We start from the raw sequence: 22,553 nt of genomic DNA, 5'->3' as shown, positions 1-22,553 counted from the left end.
TAGTCAATATAACCCTAACTTAACCTCATTGTAGTCTATATAACCCTAACTTACTCTCATAGTCAATATAACTCTTACTTAACCTCTTTATAGTCAATATAACCCTAACTTAACTTCTTTATAGTCAATATAACCCTAACTTAACCTCATTGTAGTCAATATAATTCTAAGTTAACCTCTTTATAGTCAATATAACCCTTACGTAACCTCTTTATAGTCAATATAACCCTAACTTAACCTCATTGTAGTGAATATAATTCTAACTTAATCTCTTTATAGTCAACATAACCCTAACTTATCCTCATTATAGTCAAGATAACCCTAACTTATCCTCATTATAGTCAAGATAACGTTGACTTATCCTCATTATAGTCAAGATAGCCTTAACTTAACCTCATTACAGTCAAAATAACAGTAACTTAATCTCATTATAGTCAATATAACCCTAATTAACTCTCATTATAGTCAATATAACCCTTACTTAACCTCTTCATAGTCAATATAACCCTAACTTATCCTCATTATAGTCAAGATAACGTTGACTTATCCTCATTATAGTCAAGATAGCCTTAACTTAACCTCATTACAGTCAAAATAACAGTAACTTAATCTCATTATAGTCAATATAACCCTAATTAACTCTCTTTATAGTCAATATAACCCTAACTTAACCTCATTCTAGTGAATATAATTCTAACTTAATCTCTTTATAGTCAACATAACCCTAACTTCTCCTCATTATAGTCAAGATAACCCTAACTTATCCTCATTATAGTCAAGATAACGCTGACTTATCCTCATTATAATCAAGATAACCCTAACTTAACCTCATTATAGTCAAAATATCCCTACCTTAACTCCTTATAGTCAATATAACCCTAATTAACCTCTTTATAGTCAATATAACCCTTACTTAACCTCTTATAGTCAATATAACCCTAACTTATCCTCATTATAGTCAAGATAACCCTTACTTAACCTCTTTATAGTCAATATAACCCTAACTTAACCTCATTGTAGTTAATATACTTCTAACTTAATCTCTTTATAGTCAACATAACCCTAACTTCTCCTCATTATAGTCAAGATAACCCTAACTTATCCTCATTATAGTCAAGATAACGCTGACTTATCCTCATTATAATCAAGACAACCTAACTTAACCTCATTAAGTCAAAATAACAGTAACTTAATCTCATTATAGTCAAAATATCCCTACCTTAATCTCTTTATAATCAATATAACCCTAACTTAACCTCATTATAGTCAATATATCCCTAACTTAATCTCTATAGTCAAGATAACCCTAACTTACTTTCATTATAGTCAAGATAACCTTTACTGAACGCCTTTATAGTCAATATAACCCTAACTTAACCTCATTGTAGTCAATATATTTTAACTTAACCTCTTTATAGTCAAAATATCCCTAACTTAATCTCATTGTAGTCAATATAATCTTTACTTAACCTCTTTATAGTCAATATAACCCTAACTTACCTCTTTATAGTCAAGATAACCCTAACTTATCCTCATTATAGTCAAGATAACCTAACTTATCCTCATTATAGTCAAGATAACGCTAACTTAACCTCATTATAGTCAAAATAACAGTAACTTAATCTCATTATAGTCAATATAACCCTAACTAACTCTCATTATAGTCAAGATAACCCTAACTTAACCTCATTATAGTCAATATCCCTACCTTATCCTCATTATAGTCAATATAACCCTAACTTACTTTCATTATAGTCAATATAACCCTTACTTAACCTCTTTATAGTCAATATAACCCTATCTTAACCTCATTGTTGTCAATATAATTTTAACTTAACCTTTTTATAGTCAATATATCCCTAACTTAATCTCTTTATAGTCAATATAATCCTAACTTAACCTCTTTATAGTCAATATAACCCTAACTTATCCTCATTATAGTCAAGATAACGCTGACTTATCCTCATTATAGTCAAAATAGCCTTAACTTAACCTCATTACAGTCAAAATAACAGTAACTTAATCTCATTATAGTCAATATAACCCTAACTTAACCCCTTTATAATCAAGATAACCTAACTTAACCTCATTATAGTCAAAATATCCCTAACTTAATCTCATTATAGTCAATATAACCCTAACTTACTCCTCATTATAGTCAATATAACCCTAACTTAACCTCTTTATAGTCAATATAACCCTAACTTATCCTCATTATAGCCAAGATAACCCTTATTTAACCTCTTTATAGTCAATATAACCCTAACTTAACCTCATTGTAGTCAATATAACCCTAACTTACTCTCATAGTCAATATAATTTTTACTTAACCTCTTTATAGTCAATATAACCCTAACTTAACCTCATTGTAGTCAATATAATTCTAAGTTAACCTCTTTATAGTCAATATAACCCTAACTTATCCTCATTATAGTCAAGATAACCCTAACTTATCCTCATTATAGTCAAGATAACGCTGACTTATCCTCATTATAATCAAGACAACCTAACTTAACCTCATTATAGTCAAAATATCCCTACCTTAATCTCATTATAGTCAATATAACCCTAACTTAACTCTCATTATAGTCAATATAACCCTTACTTAACCTCTTTATAGTCAATATAACCCTAACTTATCCTCATTATAGTCAAGATAACCCTTACTTAACCTCTTTATAGTCAATATAACCCTAACTTAACCTCATTGTAGTCAATATAACCCTAACTTACTCTCATAGTCAATATAACTCTTACTTTACCTCTTTATAGTCAATATAACCCTAACTTATCCTCATTATAGTCAAGATAACCCTTACTTAACCTCTTTATAGTCAATATAACCCTAACTTACCCTCATAGTCAATATAACTCTTACTTAACCTCTTTATAGTCAATATAACCCTAACTTAACTTCTTTATAGTCAATATAACCCTAACTTAACCTCATTATAGTCAATATAACCCTAACTTAACCTCTTTATAGTCAATATAACCTAGCTTAACCTCATTGTAGTGAATATAATTCTAACTTAATCTCTTTATAGTCAACATAACCCTAACTTATCCTCATTATAGTCAAGATAACCCTAACTTATCCTCATTATAGTCAAGATAACGCTGACTTATCCTCATTATAGTCAAGATAGCCTTAACTTAACCTCATTACAGTCAAAATAACAGTAACTTAATCTCATTATAGCCAACATAACCCTAACTTAACCCCTTTATAATCAAGATAACCTAACTTAACCTCATTATAGTCAAAATATCCCTAGCTTAATCTCATTATAGTCAATATAACCGTAACTAACTCTCATTATAGTCAAGATAACCCTTACTTAACCTCTTTATAGTCAATATAACCCTAACTTATCCTCATTATAGCCAAGATAACCCTTATTTAACCTCTTTATAGTCAATATAACCCTAACTTAACCTCATTGTAGTCAATATAACCCTAACTTACTCTCATAGTCAATATAATTTTTACTTAACCTCTTTATAGTCAATATAACCCTAACGTTAACCTCTATATAGTCAATATAACCCTAACTAACTCTCATTATAGTCAATATAACCCTTACTTAACCTCATTATAGTCAAGATAACGCTGACATATTTTCATTATAATCAAGATAACCTTACTTAACCTCATTATAGTCAAAATATCCCTACCTTAATCTCATTATAGTCAATATAACCCTAACTAACTCTCATTATAGTCAATATAACCCTTACTTAACCTCTTTTATAGTCAATATAACCCTAAATCCTCATTATAGTCAAGATAACTCTGACTTATCCTCATTATAGTCAATATAACCCTTACTTAACCTCTTTATAGTCAATATAACCCTAACTTAACCTCATTGTAGTGAATATAATTCTAACTTAATCTCTTTATAGTCAATATAACCCTAACTTATCCTCATTATAGTCAAGATAACCCTAACTTATCCTCATTATAGTCAAGATAACGCTGACATATTTTCATTATAATCAAGATAACCTAACTTAACCTCATTATAGTCAAAATATCCCTACCTTAATCTCATTATAGTCAATATAACCCTAACTAACTCTCATTATAGTCAATATAACCCTAACTTAACCTCTTTATAGTCAATATAACCCTAACTTAACCTCATTGTAGTCAATATAATTCTAAGTTAACCTCTTTATAGTCAATATAACCCTAACTTAACCTCATTGTAGTTAATATAATTCTAACTTAATCTCTTTATAGTCAATATAACCCTAACTTATCCTCATTATAGTCAAGATAACCCTAACTTATCCTCATAGTCAAGATAGTCAAGATAACCTCATTATAGCTGTCAATATAATTTATCTCTCATTATAACCTCTCTTCAAGATAACATTATAATCAAGATAACCTAACTTAACCTCTTTATAGTCAATATAACCCTAACTTAACCTCATTGTAGTCTATATAACCCTAACTTACCCTCATAGTCAATATAACTTAACCTCTTTATAGTCTAACCCTAACTTAACTCTTTATAGTCAATAATAACCTCATTGTAGTCAATATAATTCTAAGTTAACCTCTTTATAGTCAATATAACCCTAACTTATCCTCATTATAGTCAAGATAACCCTTACTTAACCTCTTTATAGTCAATATAACCCTAACTTAACCTCATTGTAGTCTATATACCCTAATACCCTCATAGTCAATATAACTCTTACTTAACCTCTTTATAGTCAATATAACCCTAACTTAACTTCTTTATAGTCAATATAACCCTAACTTAACCTCATTGTAGTCAATATAATTCTAAGTTAACCTCTTTATAGTCAATATAATAACCTCATTGTAGTTAATATAATTCTTAATCTCTTTATAGTCAATATAACCCTAACTTATCCTCATTATAGTCAAGATAACCCTAACTTATCCTCATTATAGTCAAGATAACGCTGACTTATCCTCATTATAGTCAAGATAGCCCTAACTTAACCTCATTAAGTCAAAATAACAGTAACTTAATCTCATTATAACCAACATAACCCAAAATAATCAAGATAACCTAACTTAACCTCATTATAGTCAATCCCTATAATCTCATTATAGTCAAGATAACCCTAACTTACTTTCATTATAGTCAAGATATAACCTTTATAGTCAATATAACCCTATCTTAACCTCATTGTTCAATATATTTTTAACTTAACCTTTTATAGTCAAAATATCCCTAACTTATCTCATTCAGTCAATATAATGTCTTTATAGTCAATATAACCCTAACTTCACCTCTTTATAGTCAAGATAACCCTTCACCTCATTATAGTCAAGATAACCCTAACTTAACCTCTTTATAGTCAATATAACCCTAACTTATCCTCATTGTAGTCAATATAACTCTAACTTACTCTCATAGTCAATATAACCCTTACTTAACCTCTTTATAGTCAATATAACCCTAACTTAACCTCATTGTTGTCTCTAAGTTAACCTCATTGTAGTGAATATAATTCTAACTTAATCTCTTTATAGTCAACATAACCCTAACTTATCCTCATTATAGTCAAGATAACCCTAACTTATCCTCATTATAGTCAAGATAACGCTGACTTATCCTCATTATAGTCAAAATAGCCTTAACTTAACCTCATTAAGTCAAAATAACAGTAACTTAATCTCATTTATAGTCACCCCTTTATAATATAACCCTAACCTCATTATAGTCAAAATATCCCTCTTAATCTCATTATAGTCAATATAACCCTAATTAACTCTCATTATAGTCAAGATAACCCTTACTTAACCTCTTATAGTCAATATAACCCTAACTTATCCTCATTATAGTCAAGATAACCCTTATTTAACCTCTTTATAGTCAATATAACCCTAACTTAACCTCATTGTAGTCAATATAATTCTAACTTAACTCATAGTCAATATAATTTTTACTTAACCTCTTTATAGTCAATATAACCCTAACTTAACCTCATTGTAGTCAATATAATTCTAAGTTAACCTCTTTATAGTCAATATAACCCTAACTTATCCTCATTATAGTCAAGATAACCCTAACTTATCCTCATTATAGTCAAGATAACGCTGACTTATCCTCATTATAATCAAGACAACCTAACTTAACCTCATTATAGTCAAAATATCCCTACCTTAATCTCATTATAGTCAATATAACCCTAACTAACTCTCATTATAGTCAATATAACCCTTACTTAACCTCTTCATAGTCAATATAACCCTAACTTATCCTCATTATAGTCAAGATAACCCTTACTTAACCTCTTTATAGTCAATATAACCCTAACTTAACCTCATTGTAGTCTATATAACCCTAACTTACCCTCATAGTCAATATAACTCTTACTTAACCTCTTTATAGTCAATATAACCCTAACTTAACTTCTTTATAGTCAATATAACCCTAACTTAACCTCATTGTAGTCAATATAATTCTAAGTTAACCTCTTTATAGTCAATATAACCCTAGCTTAACCTCATTGTAGTTAATATAATTCTAACTTAATCTCTTTATAGTCAATATAACCCTAACTTATCCTCATTATAGTCAAGATAACCCTAACTTATCCTCATTATAGTCAAGATAACGCTGACTTATCCTCATTATAGTCAAGATAGCCCTAACTTAACCTCATTACAGTCAAAATAACAGTAACTTAATCTCATTATAACCAACATAACCCTAACTTAACCCCTTTATAATCAAGATAACCTAACTTAACCTCATTATAGTCAAAATATCCCTACCTTAATCTCATTATAGTCAAGATAACCCTAACTTACTTTCATTATAGTCAAGATAACCTTTACTGAACGCCTTTATAGTCAATATAACCCTATCTTAACCTCATTGTACTCAATATATTTTTAACTTAACCTTTTTATAGTCAAAATATCCCTAACTTAATCTCATTACAGTCAATATAATCTTTACTTAACCTCTTTATAGTCAATATAACCCTAACTTCACCTCTTTATAGTCAAGATAACCCTAACTTCACCTCATTATAGTCAAGATAACCCTAACTTATCCTCATTATAGTCAAGATAACGCTGACTTATCCTCATTATAGTCAAGATATCCCTACCTTAATCTCATTATAGTCAATATAACCCTAACTAACTCTCATTATAGTCAATATAACCCTAACTTAACCTCTTTATAGTCAATATAACCCTAACTTATCCTCATTGTAGTCAATATAACTCTAACTTACTCTCATAGTCAATATAACCCTTACTTAACCTCTTTATAGTCAATATAACCCTAACTTAACCTCATTGTAGTCAATATAATTCTAAGTTAACCTCATTGTAGTGAATATAATTCTAACTTAATCTCTTTATAGTCAACATAACCCTGACTTATCCTCATTATAGTCAAGATAACCCTAACTTATCCTCATTATAGTCAAGATAACGCTGACTTATCCTCATTATAGTCAAGATAGCCTTAACTTAACCTCATTACAGTCAAAATAACAGTAACTTAATCTCATTATAGCCAACATAACCCTAACTTAACCCCTTTATAATCAAGATAACCCTTACTTAACCTCTTTATAGTCAATATAACCCTAACTTATCCTCATTATAGCCAAGATAACCCTTATTTAACCTCTTCATAGTCAATATAACCCTAACTTAACCTCATTGTAGTCAATATAACCCTAACTTACTCTCATAGTCAATATAATTTTTACTTAACCTCTTTATAGTCAATATAACCCTAACGTAACCTCATTGTAGTCAATATAATTCTAAGTTAACCTCTTTATAGTCAATATAACCCTAACTTATCCTCATTATAGTCAAGATAACGCTGACATATTTTCATTATAATCAAGATAACCTAACTTAACCTCATTATAGTCAAAATATCCCTACCTTAATCTCATTATAGTCAATATAACCCTAACTAACTCTCATTATAGTCAATATAACCCTAACTTAACCTCATTGTAGTCAATATAATTCTAAGTTAACCTCTTTATAGTCAATATAACCCTAACTTAACCTCATTGTAGTTAATATAATTCTAACTTAATCTCTTTATAGTCAATATAACCCTAACTTATCCTCATTATAGTCAAGATAACCCTAACTTATCCTCATTATAGTCAAGATAACGCTGACTTATCCTCATTATAATCAAGATAACCTAACTTAACCTCATTATAGTCAAAATATCCCTACCTTAATCTCATTATAGTCAATATAACCCTAATTAACTCTCATTATAGTCAATATAACCCTTACTTAACCTCTTCATAGTCAATATAACCCTAACTTATCCTCATTATAGTCAATATAACCCTAACTTAACTTCTTTATAGTCAATATAACCCTAACTTAACCTCATTGTAGTCAATATAATTCTAAGTTAACCTCTTTATAGTCAATATAACCCTAACTTATCCTCATTATAGTCAAGATAACCCTTACTTAACCTCTTTATAGTCAATATAACCCTAACTTAACCTCATTGTAGTCAATATAACCCTAATTAACTCTCATTATAGTCAATATAACCCTTACTTAACCTCTTCATAGTCAATATAACCCTAACTTATCCTCATTATAGTCAATATAACCCCTAACTTAACCCTTTATAGTCAATATAACCCTAACTCTCATTATAGTCAATATAACCCTAACTTAACCTCTTTATAGTCAATATAACCCTAACTTAACCTCATTGTAGTTAATATAATTCTAACTTAATCTCTTTATAGTCAATATAACCCTAACTTATCCTCATTATAGTCAAGATAACCCTAACTTATCCTCATTATAGTCAAGATAACGCTGACTTATCCTCATTATAGTCAAGATAGCCTTAACTTAACCTCATTACAGTCAAAATAACAGTAACTTAATCTCATTATAGCCAACATAACCCTAACTTAACCCCTTTATAATCAAGATAACCTAACTTAACCTCATTATAGTCAAAATATCCCTAGCTTAATCTCATTATAGTCAATATAACCCTAACTAACTCTCATTATAGTCAACCCTTACTTAACCTCTTTATAGTCAATATAACTGTAACTTATCCTCATTATAGTCAAGATAACCCTGACTTATCCTCATTATAGTCAATATAACCCTTACTTAACCTCTTTATAGTCAATATAACCCTATCTTAACCTCATTGTAGTCATATATAACCCTAAGTCTTATCTCATTATAGTCAATATAATTTTACTTAACCTCTTTATAGTCAATATAACCCTAACGTAACCTCTTTATAGTCAAGATAACCCTAACTTCACCTCTTTTATAGTCAAGATAACCCTAACCTCATTATAGTCAAGATAACCCTAACTTATCCTCATTATAGTCAAGATAACCCTAACTTATCCTCATTATTATAGTTCAACTTAACCTCAACAGTCAAATAACATATTTTCATTACCATCATAAGATAACCTTTATAATCAAGATAACCTAACTTAACCTCATTATAGTCAAAATATCCCTACCTTAATCTCATTATAGTCAATATAACCCTAACTAACTCTCATTATAGTCAATATAACCCTTACTTAACCTCTTTATAGTCAATATAACCCTAACTTATCCTCATTATAGTCAAGATAACTCTGACTTATCCTCATTATAGTCAATATAACCCTTACTTAACCTCTTTATAGTCAAGATAACCCTAACTTACTTTATAGTCAAATAACCCTTACTGAACGCCTTTATAGTCAATATAACCCTATCTTAACCTCATTGTAGTCAATATATTTTTAACTTAACCTTTTTATAGTCAAAATATCCCTAACTTAATCTCATTACAGTCAATATAATCTTTACTTAACCTCTTTATAGTCAATATAACCCTAACTTCACCTCTTTATAGTCAAGATAACCCTAACTTCACCTCATTATAGTCAAGATAACCCTAACTTATCCTCATTATAGTCAATATAACCCTGACTTATCCTCTTTATAGTCAAGATAACCCTAACTTATCCTCATTATAGTCAAGATAACCCTAACTTCACCTCATTATAGTCAAGATAACCTTAACTTACTTTCATCATAGGTTAGATTACACTATTTTATCATATCGAAGATTGGATTACACTTTCTAGACAATGATCCGCCTGTAATCCTGGTGTGGTGTATATGTCTCATACAAACTATCCATAGTACTGGGTGTGAAAAAAACACATTATCTTTGAAGGAGCCTCTCGACAAGGTTATCTTGTGCTTTATGTCAAGGAAAGCCAGCTTGTATAAATCACGGGTCCTCTACCTTGAGACGCTGCCTGCTGCGAATAGCCAGTATGATAGAACCAGGATATAAGTAAATCACCTGCTTCGTCAGGTCAAGTGAAAAGTTCTTTGGGACCGGAACTAACTGTTAAACGAACACAATTCCTATTAAAAGAGACAGTGTATCAGGTAAAGCTGTGTAAACTTTACATCAGTTCCAAGTAATATATACAGTCTGCTCTAGCAGGTAAAGCTGTGTAAACTTTACATCAGTTCCAAGTAATATATATAGTCTGCTCTAGCAGGTAAAGCTGTGTAAACTTTACATCAGTTCCGAGTAATATATACAGTCTGCTCTAGCAGGTAAAGCTGTGTAAACTTTACATCAGTTCCGAGTAATATATACAGTCTGCTCTAGCAGGTAAAGCTGTGTAAACTTTACATCAGTTCCAAGTAATATATACAGTCTGCTCTAGCAGGTAAAGCTGTGTAAACCGTACATCAGTTCCGAGTAATATATACAGTCTGCTCTAGCAGGTAAAGCTGTGTAAACTGTACATCAGTTCCGAGTAATATATACAGTCTGCTCTAGCAGGTAAAGCTGTGTAAACTTTACATCAGTTCCGAGTAATACATACAGTCAACTCTAGCAGGTAAAGCTGTGTAAACTTTATAACCTCGTGCTTGTAAAAAGTGGTGTTTGATAAACTACCTCTTGTCTTCCTTGTTAAATTGTTTTTTTCACTACCAGGTTTTTAAACGAACAAACACCATACTGAAATGACAGCGGGTAAACACCTGTAGAGCACCCCCACCCACACAGATGAATCCATCATGTCTTTACCTCCTGCTATTTCGAACTAGTCCTCTCTGAGAAACTAAGCCACATCGTTCCCCGAGGGATGAAGCAGACATTAATTTATCTCATTCAACTAGTTCGAAAGAGAACAGGCCGCCTGCCGACTGTCGTTTATCTGAGCTTGGAGTATATTGTTTTTAAATAACTGCTGACACCAACTGATGTTACGACATCATTTTCTTGGTTGCTCACGCAATCATAAAAGAACACCAGTATTGATTAAATAAAATCTTTGGTTTAGTTAATAAACAGTCCACAGTGTTAACACCCGAGGGCAAAGATAAACACGTACATGTTCTTGAGACCCAGGGCTAATGTACTATTAACACACTCCGTGGTATGAGAAAGAAACAGTGTAGGATAATAATCAAATGGATACAGGACTAGACTGTGAAAACGTTAAAATAGTTCACATTTCCTTCTGATGATACACCACTAACCTTTAATGAAAACGTTTGAAGGGCAAATCGATGAACCTTGCAACAATATGTTAGTGACAGTTTGTAAAGTAAAAAAACATATATATACTACATAAAGTTAAATACGTTATGTTAAAACGATTTTAGGGCCACACCACATCGTTACAATAAATTTCGCCACCTACAGCTATGCTGCTATGTCATGTGCATGGTTCTCTTTCTTGATGCTTTTCATAATCTATCTAGTATCCAAAATGAAGAGTTCTAACCTCCCATGCCAACAATTAGATTGCCCAGAGCCTTATAAGCAACGTAATCATTATGTTTCTTTAGGGAATAGTACGAATACCCGTTTCATTCTTTAGGTGATTGAGATATCCGATGCTGGCTTGGTTTCCAAAGGAATATCCTTCTTTATTATGTTGTATACTGTTTCTTAGACAGGTGTTAAGCCTTTGCTTTTAATCAATTTATTGGTGAAATCTCACCTTCTAACACTAAACTTTGTTTACCACGGATGAGGGTACAAATTATTCAAAGTCTGTATTTGGATGGTTCTGATACCCCACGTTGATCATTTTCTTTGCTTTCCAGTATAAGGGACATAGCTCTCTTGAAATTTCTAAATTTTCTATCTGAAAACATATTTATGATTATCTCGCGACGGATATGTAGCCTTCCCAAAGGCGATCGTTTTTCTATGAGATCACGCTACCTATAAAATGCTAAGCAGTGTGAAGATGTAATTTTGGTACAACGTATCTGTATGTCAGCGACTTGATTTCCTTATTGAAAGTAGTTTCGTTATAACTAAGTAAACGCTGTTGTTTAGTGGCTGAGAAATTGAATATATTTAAACAAAGATAAAAATAATAATCCACCAGTTTTTAGTCCATTGGTCTAGAGAAAAAAAATAGTCGGGGAACAAACCACAACTTCTAAAGGTCACGCTCGTGGAGCGCTTATGTCGTCAACCACAAACACATCTGTGGTTGGCCTGATTTAATATCTAAATGCGTCTAAGTTAAACCTGTAAAAGTATTTATTTTATTTTGTTAATGAGTCTACGATATTTCGAACTGTTAAAAAGAAGGAAGGAAAGTATCGGTTGCTAAGGCGATTATTTCAACTACTTGACGTTAGGAATAAATCTGTATGGTGTCAATCTGTACCCACTGTATCACTATCATACACCAAATCTGTATGGTGTCAACCTGTACCCACTGTATCACTATCATACAATAAATCTGTATGCTGTCAACCTGTACCCACTGTAACACTATCATACAATAAATCTGTATGGTGTCAACCTGTACCCACTGTAACACTATCATACACTAAATCTGTATGGTGTCAACCTGTACCCACTGTAACACTATCATACACCAAATCTGTATGGTGTCAACCTGTACCCACTGTAACACTATCATACACTAAATCTGTATGGTGTCAACCTGTACCCACTGAATCACTATCATACACTAAATCTGTATGGTGTCAACCTGTACCCACTGTAACACTATCATACAATAAATCTGTATGGTGTCAACCTGTACCCACTGTAACACTATCATACAATAAATCTGTATGGTGTCAACCTGTACCCACTGTATCACTATCATACAGTAAATCTGTATGGTGTCAACCTGTACCCACTGTATCACTATAATACACTAAATCTGTATGCTGTCAACCTGTACCCACTGTAACACTATCATACACTAAATCTGTATGCTGTCAACCTGTACCCACTGTAACACTATCATACACTAAATCTGTATGGTGTCAACCTGTACCCACTGTAACACTATCATACACTAAATCTGTATGGTGTCAACCTGTACCCACTGTAACACTATCATACACTAAATCTGTATGGTGTCAACCTGCACCAACTGTATCACTATCATACACTAAATCTGTATGGTGTCAACCTGGACCCACTGTATCACTATCATACACTAAATCTGTATGGTGTCAACCTGTACCAACTGTATCACTATCATACACTAAATCTGTATGGTGTCAACCTGGACCCACTGTATCACTATCATACACTAAATCTGTATCATGTCAACCTGTACCCACTGTACCACTATCATACACTAAATCTGTATGGTGTCAACCTGTACCCACTGTATCACTATCATACACTAAATCTGTATGGTGTCAACCTGTACCCACTGTATCACTATCATACAGTAAATCTGTATGGTGTCAACCTGTACCCACTGTATCACTATCATACACTAAATCTGTATGGTGTCAACCTGTACCCACTGTATCACTATCATACACTAAATCTGTATGGTGTTAACCTGTACCCACTGTATCACTATCATACACTAAATCTGTATGGTGTCAACCTGTACCCACTGTATCACTATCATACAATAAATCTGTATGGTGTCAACCTGAACCCACTGTATCACTATCATACACTAAATCTGTATGGTGTCAACCTGTACCCACTGTATCACTATCATACACTAAATCTGTATGGTGTCAACCTGTACCCACTGTAACACTATCATACACTAAATCTGTATGGTGTCAACCTGTACCCACTGTAACACTATCATACAGTAAATCTGTATGGTGTCAACCTGTACCCACTGTAACACTATCATACACTAAATCTGTATGGTGTCAACCTGTACCCACTGTAACACTATCATACACTAAATCTGTATGCTGTCAACCTGTACCCACTGTAACACTATCATACACTAAATCTGTATGGTGTCAACCTGTACCCACTGTAACACTATCATACACTAAATCTGTATGGTGTCAACCTGTACCCACTGTAACACTATCATACAATAAATCTGTATGGTGTCAACCTGTACCCACTGTAACACTATCATACACTAAATCTGTATGGTGTCAACCTGTACCCACTGTAACACTATCATACACTAAATCTGTATGGTGTCAACCTGTACCCACTGTATCACTATCATACAATAAATCTGTATGGTGTCAACCTGTACCCACTGTATCACTATCATACACTAAATCTGTATGGTGTCAACCTGTACCCACTGTAACACTATCATACAATAAATCTGTATGGTGTCAACCTGTACCCACTGTAACACTATCATACACTAAATCTGTATGGTGTTAACCTGTACCCACTGTATCACTATCATACACTAAATCTGTATGGTGTTAACCTGTACCCACTGTATCACTATCATACACTAAATCTGTATGGTGTCAACCTGTACCCACTGTAACACTATCATACACTAAATCTGTATGGTGTCAACCTGTACCCACTGTATCACTATCATACAATAAATCTGTATGGTGTTAACCTGTACCCACTGTAACACTATCATACACTAAATCTGTATGGTGTTAACCTGTACCCACTGTAACACTATCATACACTAAATCTGTATGGTGTCAACCTGTATCCACTGTAACACTATCATACACTAAATCTGTATGGTGTTAACCTGTACCCACTGTAACACTATCATACACTAAATCTGTATGGTGTCAACCTGTATCCACTGTAACACTATCATACAATAAATCTGTATGGTGTTAACCTGTACCCACTGTAACACTATCATACACTAAATCTGTATGGTGTTAACCTGTACCCACTGTAACACTATCATACAATAAATCTGGTGTTCACCTGTACCCACTGTAACACTATCATACACTAAATCTGTATGGTGTCAACCTGTACCCACTGTAACACTATCATACAATAAATCTGTATGGTGTCAACCTGTACCCACTGTAACACTATCATACAATAAATCTGTATGGTGTCAACCTGTACCCACTGTATCACTATCATACACTAAATCTGTATGGTGTCAACCTGTACCCACTGTATCACTATCATACACTAAATCTGTATGGTGTCAACCTGTACCCACTGTATCACTATCATACACTAAATCTGTATGGTGTCAACCTGTACCCACTGTAACACTATCATACAATAAATCTGTATGGTGTCAACCTGTACCCACTGTAACACTATCATACACTAAATCTGTATGGTGTCAACCTGTACCCACTGTATCACTATCATACACTAAATCTGTATGGTGTCAACCTGTACCCACTGTAACACTATCATACACTAAATCTGTATGGTGTCAACCTGTACCCACTGTATCACTATCATACACTAAATCTGTATGGTGTCAACCTGTACCCACTGTATCACTATCATACACTAAATCTGTATGGTGTCAACCTGTACCCACTGTAACACTATCATACACTAAATCTGTATGGTGTCAACCTGTACCCACTGTAACACTATCATACACTAAATCTGTATGGTGTCAACCTGTACCCACTGTATCACTATCATACACTAAATCTGTATGGTGTCAACCTGTACCCACTGTAACACTATCATACAATAAATCTGTATGGTGTCAACCTGTACCCACTGTAACACTATCATACACTAAATCTGTATGGTGTCAACCTGTACCCACTGTAACACTATCATACACTAAATCTGTAAGGTGTTCACCTGTACCCACTGTAACACTATCATACACTAAATCTGTATGGTGTCAACCTGTACCCACTGTAACACTATCATACAATAAATCTGTATCGTGTCAACCTGTACCCACTGTATCACTATCATACACTAAATCTGTATGGTGTTAACCTGTACCCACTGTATCACTATCATACACTAAATCTGTATGGTGTCAACCTGTACCCACTGTATCACTATCATACAATAAATCTGTATGGTGTCAACCTGTACCCACTGTAACACTATCATACACTAAATCTGTATGGTGTCAACCTGTACCCACTGTATCACTATCATACACTAAATCTGTATGGTGTCAACCTGTACCCACTGTATCACTATCATACAATAAATCTGTATGGTGTCAACCTGTACCCACTGTATCACTATCATACACTAAATGTGTATGGTGTCAACCTGTATCCACTGTAACACTATCATACAATAAATCTGTATGGTGTTAACCTGTACCCACTGTAACACTATCATACACTAAATCTGTATGGTGTTAACCTGTACCCACTGTAACACTATCATACACTAAATCTGTATGGTGTCAACCTGTATCCACTGTAACACTATCATACAATAAATCTGTATGGTGTTAACCTGTACCCACTGTAACACTATCATACACTAAATCTGTATCATGTCAACCTGTACCCACTGTATCACTATCATACAATAAATCTGGATGGTGTCAACCTGTACCCACTGTAACACTATCATACACTAAATCTGTATGGTGTCAACCTGTACCCACTGTATCACTATCATACAATAAATCTGTATGGTGTCAACCTGTACCCACTGTATCACTATCATACAATAAATCTGTATGGTGTCAACCTGTACCCACTGTATCACTATCATACACTAAATGTGTATGGTGTCAACCTGTATCCACTGTAACACTATCATACAATAAATCTGTATGGTGTTAACCTGTACCCACTGTAACACTATCATACACTAAATCTGTATGGTGTTAACCTGTACCCACTGTAACACTATCATACACTAAATCTGTATGGTGTCAACCTGTATCCACTGTAACACTATCATACAATAAATCTGTATGGTGTTAACCTGTACCCACTGTAACACTATCATACACTAAATCTGTATGGTGTTAACCTGTACCCACTGTAACACTATCATACAATAAATCTGGTGTTCACCTGTACCCACTGTAACACTATCATACACTAAATCTGTATGGTGTCAACCTGTACCCACTGTAACACTATCATACAATAAATCTGTATGGTGTCAACCTGTACCCACTGTAACACTATCATACACTAAATCTGTATGGTGTCAACCTGTACCCACTGTAACACTATCATACACTAAATCTGTATGGTGTCAACCTGTACCCTCTGTAACACTATCATGCAATAAATATGTATGGTGTTAACCTGTACCCACTGTAACACTATCATACACTAAATCTGTATGGTGTCAACCTGTACCCACTGTAACACTATCATACAGTAAATCTGTATGGTGTCAACCTGTACCCACTGTAACACTATCATACACTAAATCTGTATGGTGTCAACCTGTATCCACTGTAACACTATCATACAATAAATCTGTATGGTGTTAACCTGTACCCACTGTAACACTATCATACACTAAATCTGTATCATGTCAACCTGTACCCACTGTATCACTATCATACAATAAATCTGGATGGTGTCAACCTGTACCCACTGTAACACTATCATACACTAAATCTGTATGGTGTCAACCTGTACCCACTGTATCACTATCATACAATAAATCTGTATGGTGTCAACCTGTACCCACTGTATCACTATCATACAATAAATCTGTATGGTGTCAACCTGTACCCACTGTATCACTATCATACACTAAATGTGTATGGTGTCAACCTGTATCCACTGTAACACTATCATACAATAAATCTGTATGGTGTTAATCTGTACCCACTGTAACACTATCATACACTAAATCTGTATGGTGTTAACCTGTACCCACTGTAACACTATCATACACTAAATCTGTATGGTGTCAACCTGTATCCACTGTAACACTATCATACAATAAATCTGTATGGTGTTAACCTGTACCCACTGTAACACTATCATACACTAAATCTGTATGGTGTTAACCTGTACCCACTGTAACACTATCATACAATAAATCTGGTGTTCACCTGTACCCACTGTAACACTATCATACACTAAATCTGTATGGTGTCAACCTGTACCCACTGTAACACTATCATACAATAAATCTGTATGGTGTCAACCTGTACCCACTGTAACACTATCATACACTAAATCTGTATGGTGTCAACCTGTACCCACTGTAACACTATCATACACTAAATCTGTATGGTGTCAACCTGTACCCTCTGTAACACTATCATACAATAAATATGTATGGTGTTAACCTGTACCCACTGTAACACTATCATACACTAAATCTGTATGGTGTCAACCTGTACCCACTGTAACACTATCATACAATAAATCTGTATGGTGTCAACCTGTACCCACTGTACCACTATCATAGGATCCCCTATTCTACTTTCTCCTTTCATAAATCAAAAAATTGGCAACTGAAGATGAAGACGTCAGCGAGTGGCGGCACGAGGCTTGCCACCGTTTTGCTCGGTAGGTGGCTAATAACAACACATGGGGGTTTCGGTCTCTTCGGAAAATTCGAGACCCGCTTAATCTCCTCATCGAATAAAGTGTTGTGAAGAATTCATTTACCATCTTAGAAATACAATGAAACTAGCGTAGTCGTGATGGTTTGTGATCTTATCAGCTATCATTAAACCTGTAAAAACTTTACCTCCCACCCACCAGGCGTCGCGGCGTGTAATTCATTGTGCTCTCAACAGGACCTCATTTTCAACCACTTATAACTTCAGTTGAACCATACACAGAAAAACAATAAATTAATCAGTTTTATTCATCTGGAGTCGTCTTCTTCACACCATCATCTCTACAGATAACGACTTCATTATCAACAATTCTCAACGGTCCCTCAATTTTTCTTCAGCAGCAAATATCCAGTTAAGGATGTCTTGTTAATTAATCTCATTAACTTATCGCTAAATAAGAAACACTCTGTTGAAAATTACTTTTACTACAGTAGATAAAGTTCTAACTCTTTAAGAGATGTTAAATATCTACAAGTGTTTCTTGTACTTTCTGTATCTTCACATACCTCTCTCTCTCTCTAGATAATGTTTCCTTCGACGAACACTCTTGCGTTACCATGGATACCATCAATAGATCGGGACTGCTGTCACTACAGAGGATAAAAGAAGCCTCGATGTAAGTCACTTCGTTTTTATTCTGTAGCGTAAGAGTTGGCGGTGAGTGCTTCTGACTGTCTGTCTTTCTTCTAGTCTATTTGTTATAAATTGAGAAATGTCAGCACAAATAGCCCTTTCATTTGTTTTACACGAATATCCGAAAACAAAACAAATGAAGAAGTTATTTCTGTTCACGTTATGTCTCTTACGTCTAGTTATTTCTGTTTATGTTATGTTTCTTCCAGCTAATTGTTTCTGTTTATGTTATGTTTGTTTCAGCTAATTGTTTCTGTTTATGTTGTGTTTGTTCCAGCTAGTTATTTCTGTTTCTGTTATGTTTGATGCAGCTAGTTATTTCTGTTTCTGTTGTTTGTTTCAGCTAGTTATTTCTGTTTATGTTGTTTGTTTCAGCTAGTTATTTCTGTTTATGTTATGTTTGTTTCAGCTTGTTATTTCTGCTTATGTTATGTTTGTTTCAGCTAGTTATTTCTAGTTGTTATGTTTGTTTCAGCTAATTGTTTCTGTTTATGTTATGTTTGTTTCAGCTAGTTATTTCTGTTTATGTTATGTTTGTTCCAGCTAATTGTTTCTGTTTCTGTTATCTTTGTTCCAGCTAATTGTTTCTGTTTATGTTATGTTTGATTCAGCTAGTTATTTCTGTTTCTGTTATGTTTGATTCAGCTAGTTATTTCTGTTTATGTTATGTTTGTTTCAGCTAGTTATTTCTGTTTATGTTATGTTTGATTCAGCTAGTTATTTCTGCTTATGTTATGTTTGTTCCAGCTAATTGTTTCTGTTATGTTTGATTCAGCTAGTTATTTCTGTTTATGTTATGTTTGTTTCAGCTAGTTATTTCTGTTTATTTTTGTCAGTTTTATTTCAGCTACATTCTTATGTTTGTGTGAGAGAGTTGTTTAGTTTTTGTTTGCTACTCTCGTTAAATAATTTGATTTTACGTTGAATGTTTTTCAGTTGGTTCCATCAACCAATCTTATAGAAAGAAGATGTTTTAGTTAACGGTAGGACTTGTTCGAAGCGAAAATAATACCTCGTGGCATATCTTTCAAGAAATTGGCCTTTACATTTTCAAGGTCATCTTGTATCTCAAGCAATTCTTTTGAATAAAACTTAGTTTGTATATATATATGTCCAGATCTAACTGTTGATTTAAAATGTTCCATTTGAATATAAGTTATGCCAGTCAGTTCGTTACGATCTCCATGTAAAGTTATTTCCTGGAAACCTACAAGACACAAAATATCTGAATAGCGTGAGTTGTTTCTTGGGACAATACACACAACATGTGCATGACTTGAAACCCATCCTGTAATTAAAATTCCCCTTGCTCGTGTGGGCTGTGGGTGAGAGGCCTACATGCACACGTCCTCGCTGTTGGTGTCCACCACTCCGTATTTTTGTGGGTGGGGTTGCACATGAAGCAAGGTGCTGCGTGCAGACGACACACCCTCTGTGATCCATGGAGAGGAAACCAAAAGGGGAATCTCCATCTAGTGACACGCCTGAAGGCCGAAGGTCAGAGGTTAGCAGCAGTTTTGGCTGAAATCCAAGTCCATCCTAACAACCCCATGTATCTATAATACACTGAAAATTGTAGCGCCACCTATTGGTTAGAGTTCACACAAATACTCTGACGAGAAAATATTGTATATTCAGAAACTGAATATTATGAATAAAAAATTCATCAGGCTACATATCTGTGTTGTTTTAAAATACAATTTCATATCATTCTTAAAAATATCATTTAATAGAATTATTAAGTCTATAGTTTAGAAGCACAGCTATCAGTTCCATCATAGTTTAGTGGCACAGCTATAAGTTCCATCATAGTTTAGAATTACTATCAGTTCCATCACAGTTTAGAATTACTATCAGTTCCATCATAGTTTAGAATTACTATAAGTTCCATCATAGTTTAGAATTACTATCAGTTCCATCACAGTTTAGAATTACTATCAGTTCCATCATAGTTTAAAATTACTACCAGTTCCATCACAGTTTAGAATTACTATCAGTTCCATCATAGTTTAGAATTACTATCAGTTCCATCATAGTTTAGAATTACTATCAGTTCCATCATAGTTTAGAATTACTATCAGTTCCATCATAGTTTAGTAGCACTGCTATCAGTTCTATCATAGTTTAAAATTACTATCAGTTCCATCATAGTTTAGTAGCACTACTATCAGTTCCATCATAGTTTAGTAGCACTGCTATCAGTTTAATCATAGTTTAGTAGCACTACTGTCAGTTTCATCATAGTTTAGTAGCACTACTATCAGTTCCATCATAGTTTAGTAGAACTACTGTCAGTTATACATGTCTATAACAATGTTCAATTCAGATTACGTATAATGAAATATACATAACCACAACAATATATTTACTCAATTATATAGACAGTTATACATGGCCACAACAATATATTCAGTTAGTTATAGAGACAGTTAGTTATACATGACCACAACAATGTTCAGTTGAGAATATACATATAATCAGCTAAGCATATAGTCGAATCTATTTTAGTTTTTAGTGAGGGGGATTATGGGTACATTACTTGTTATTTTATTTTAACCGTGTCCATTGAATTTAAACTAAAAACAATTTTATGTGATAATTATATACAAGTTTCTGTTGTCCATTCGAAGAGGGAATTTGCTATCGGGTTAAAATTTTGTGATTGGAGCACGTGCCTTTGGTGTTCACTGGCTGCGCCGGCTGTTATACACAACTGCAGTAATGTTCACTTGAGAATATGTATTAAACGATGAATATTTACACGACAAAGCACGTTGGCACATTTTGCTTTAGTCTTTTCAAACTTGGTCATATTTGCATGGTTTATTTTGTAATTTGAGTGACTTTGTAGAGAAAGGATTTATCTCAGTCGCACAGCGGCCTTCGGACTTTGCAACCCACGCGAATGTGCGAACGAATCCTCTGAAAAGACAATGAGGGGGAAGGAAGGCTGCACGTGACACGTGCTATTGGTCGGGCCAAGGAGGGCCACATTTAATATTTAAACCCGGACAGGCACGAGCCTGCCTGAGGGCCACAAAACCCTTTCTCATAACGATACCTCAGTGCAACCATCACACAATTAGTATGCAACTAGAAACATTCCCGACTCCTCCCTCTGCTATCAGTGCTCCGTGATTAACAAC

General features: G+C 33.7%; 1 protein-coding gene across 2 annotated transcripts in view; it reads left to right on the top strand.

Moving 5' to 3' along the window:
• LOC143247856 (uncharacterized) overlaps positions 1-22,553 on the top strand; it is a 393,539-nt gene that overhangs the window by 369,427 nt on the left and 1,559 nt on the right. The window contains exons 4-5 of one of the 2 annotated variants that reach the window (XM_076496405.1): positions 19,297-19,390; positions 20,344-20,383. In XM_076496405.1, coding sequence (XP_076352520.1) covers positions 19,297-19,390; positions 20,344-20,368 — 119 coding nt within the window. In that variant the 3' untranslated portion in view covers positions 20,369-20,383. Of the gene's footprint in view, positions 1-19,296; positions 19,391-20,343; positions 20,384-22,553 lie in introns of those variants that run through there. The other variant, XM_076496404.1, reaches the window with a different exon arrangement.

The sequence above is a fragment of the Tachypleus tridentatus genome, chromosome 3 (genome assembly GCF_004210375.1).
Source record: "Tachypleus tridentatus isolate NWPU-2018 chromosome 3, ASM421037v1, whole genome shotgun sequence".
Classification (NCBI taxonomy): Eukaryota; Metazoa; Arthropoda; class Merostomata; order Xiphosura; family Limulidae; genus Tachypleus; species Tachypleus tridentatus.
This window is presented reverse-complemented; position numbering and strand designations above follow the sequence as displayed.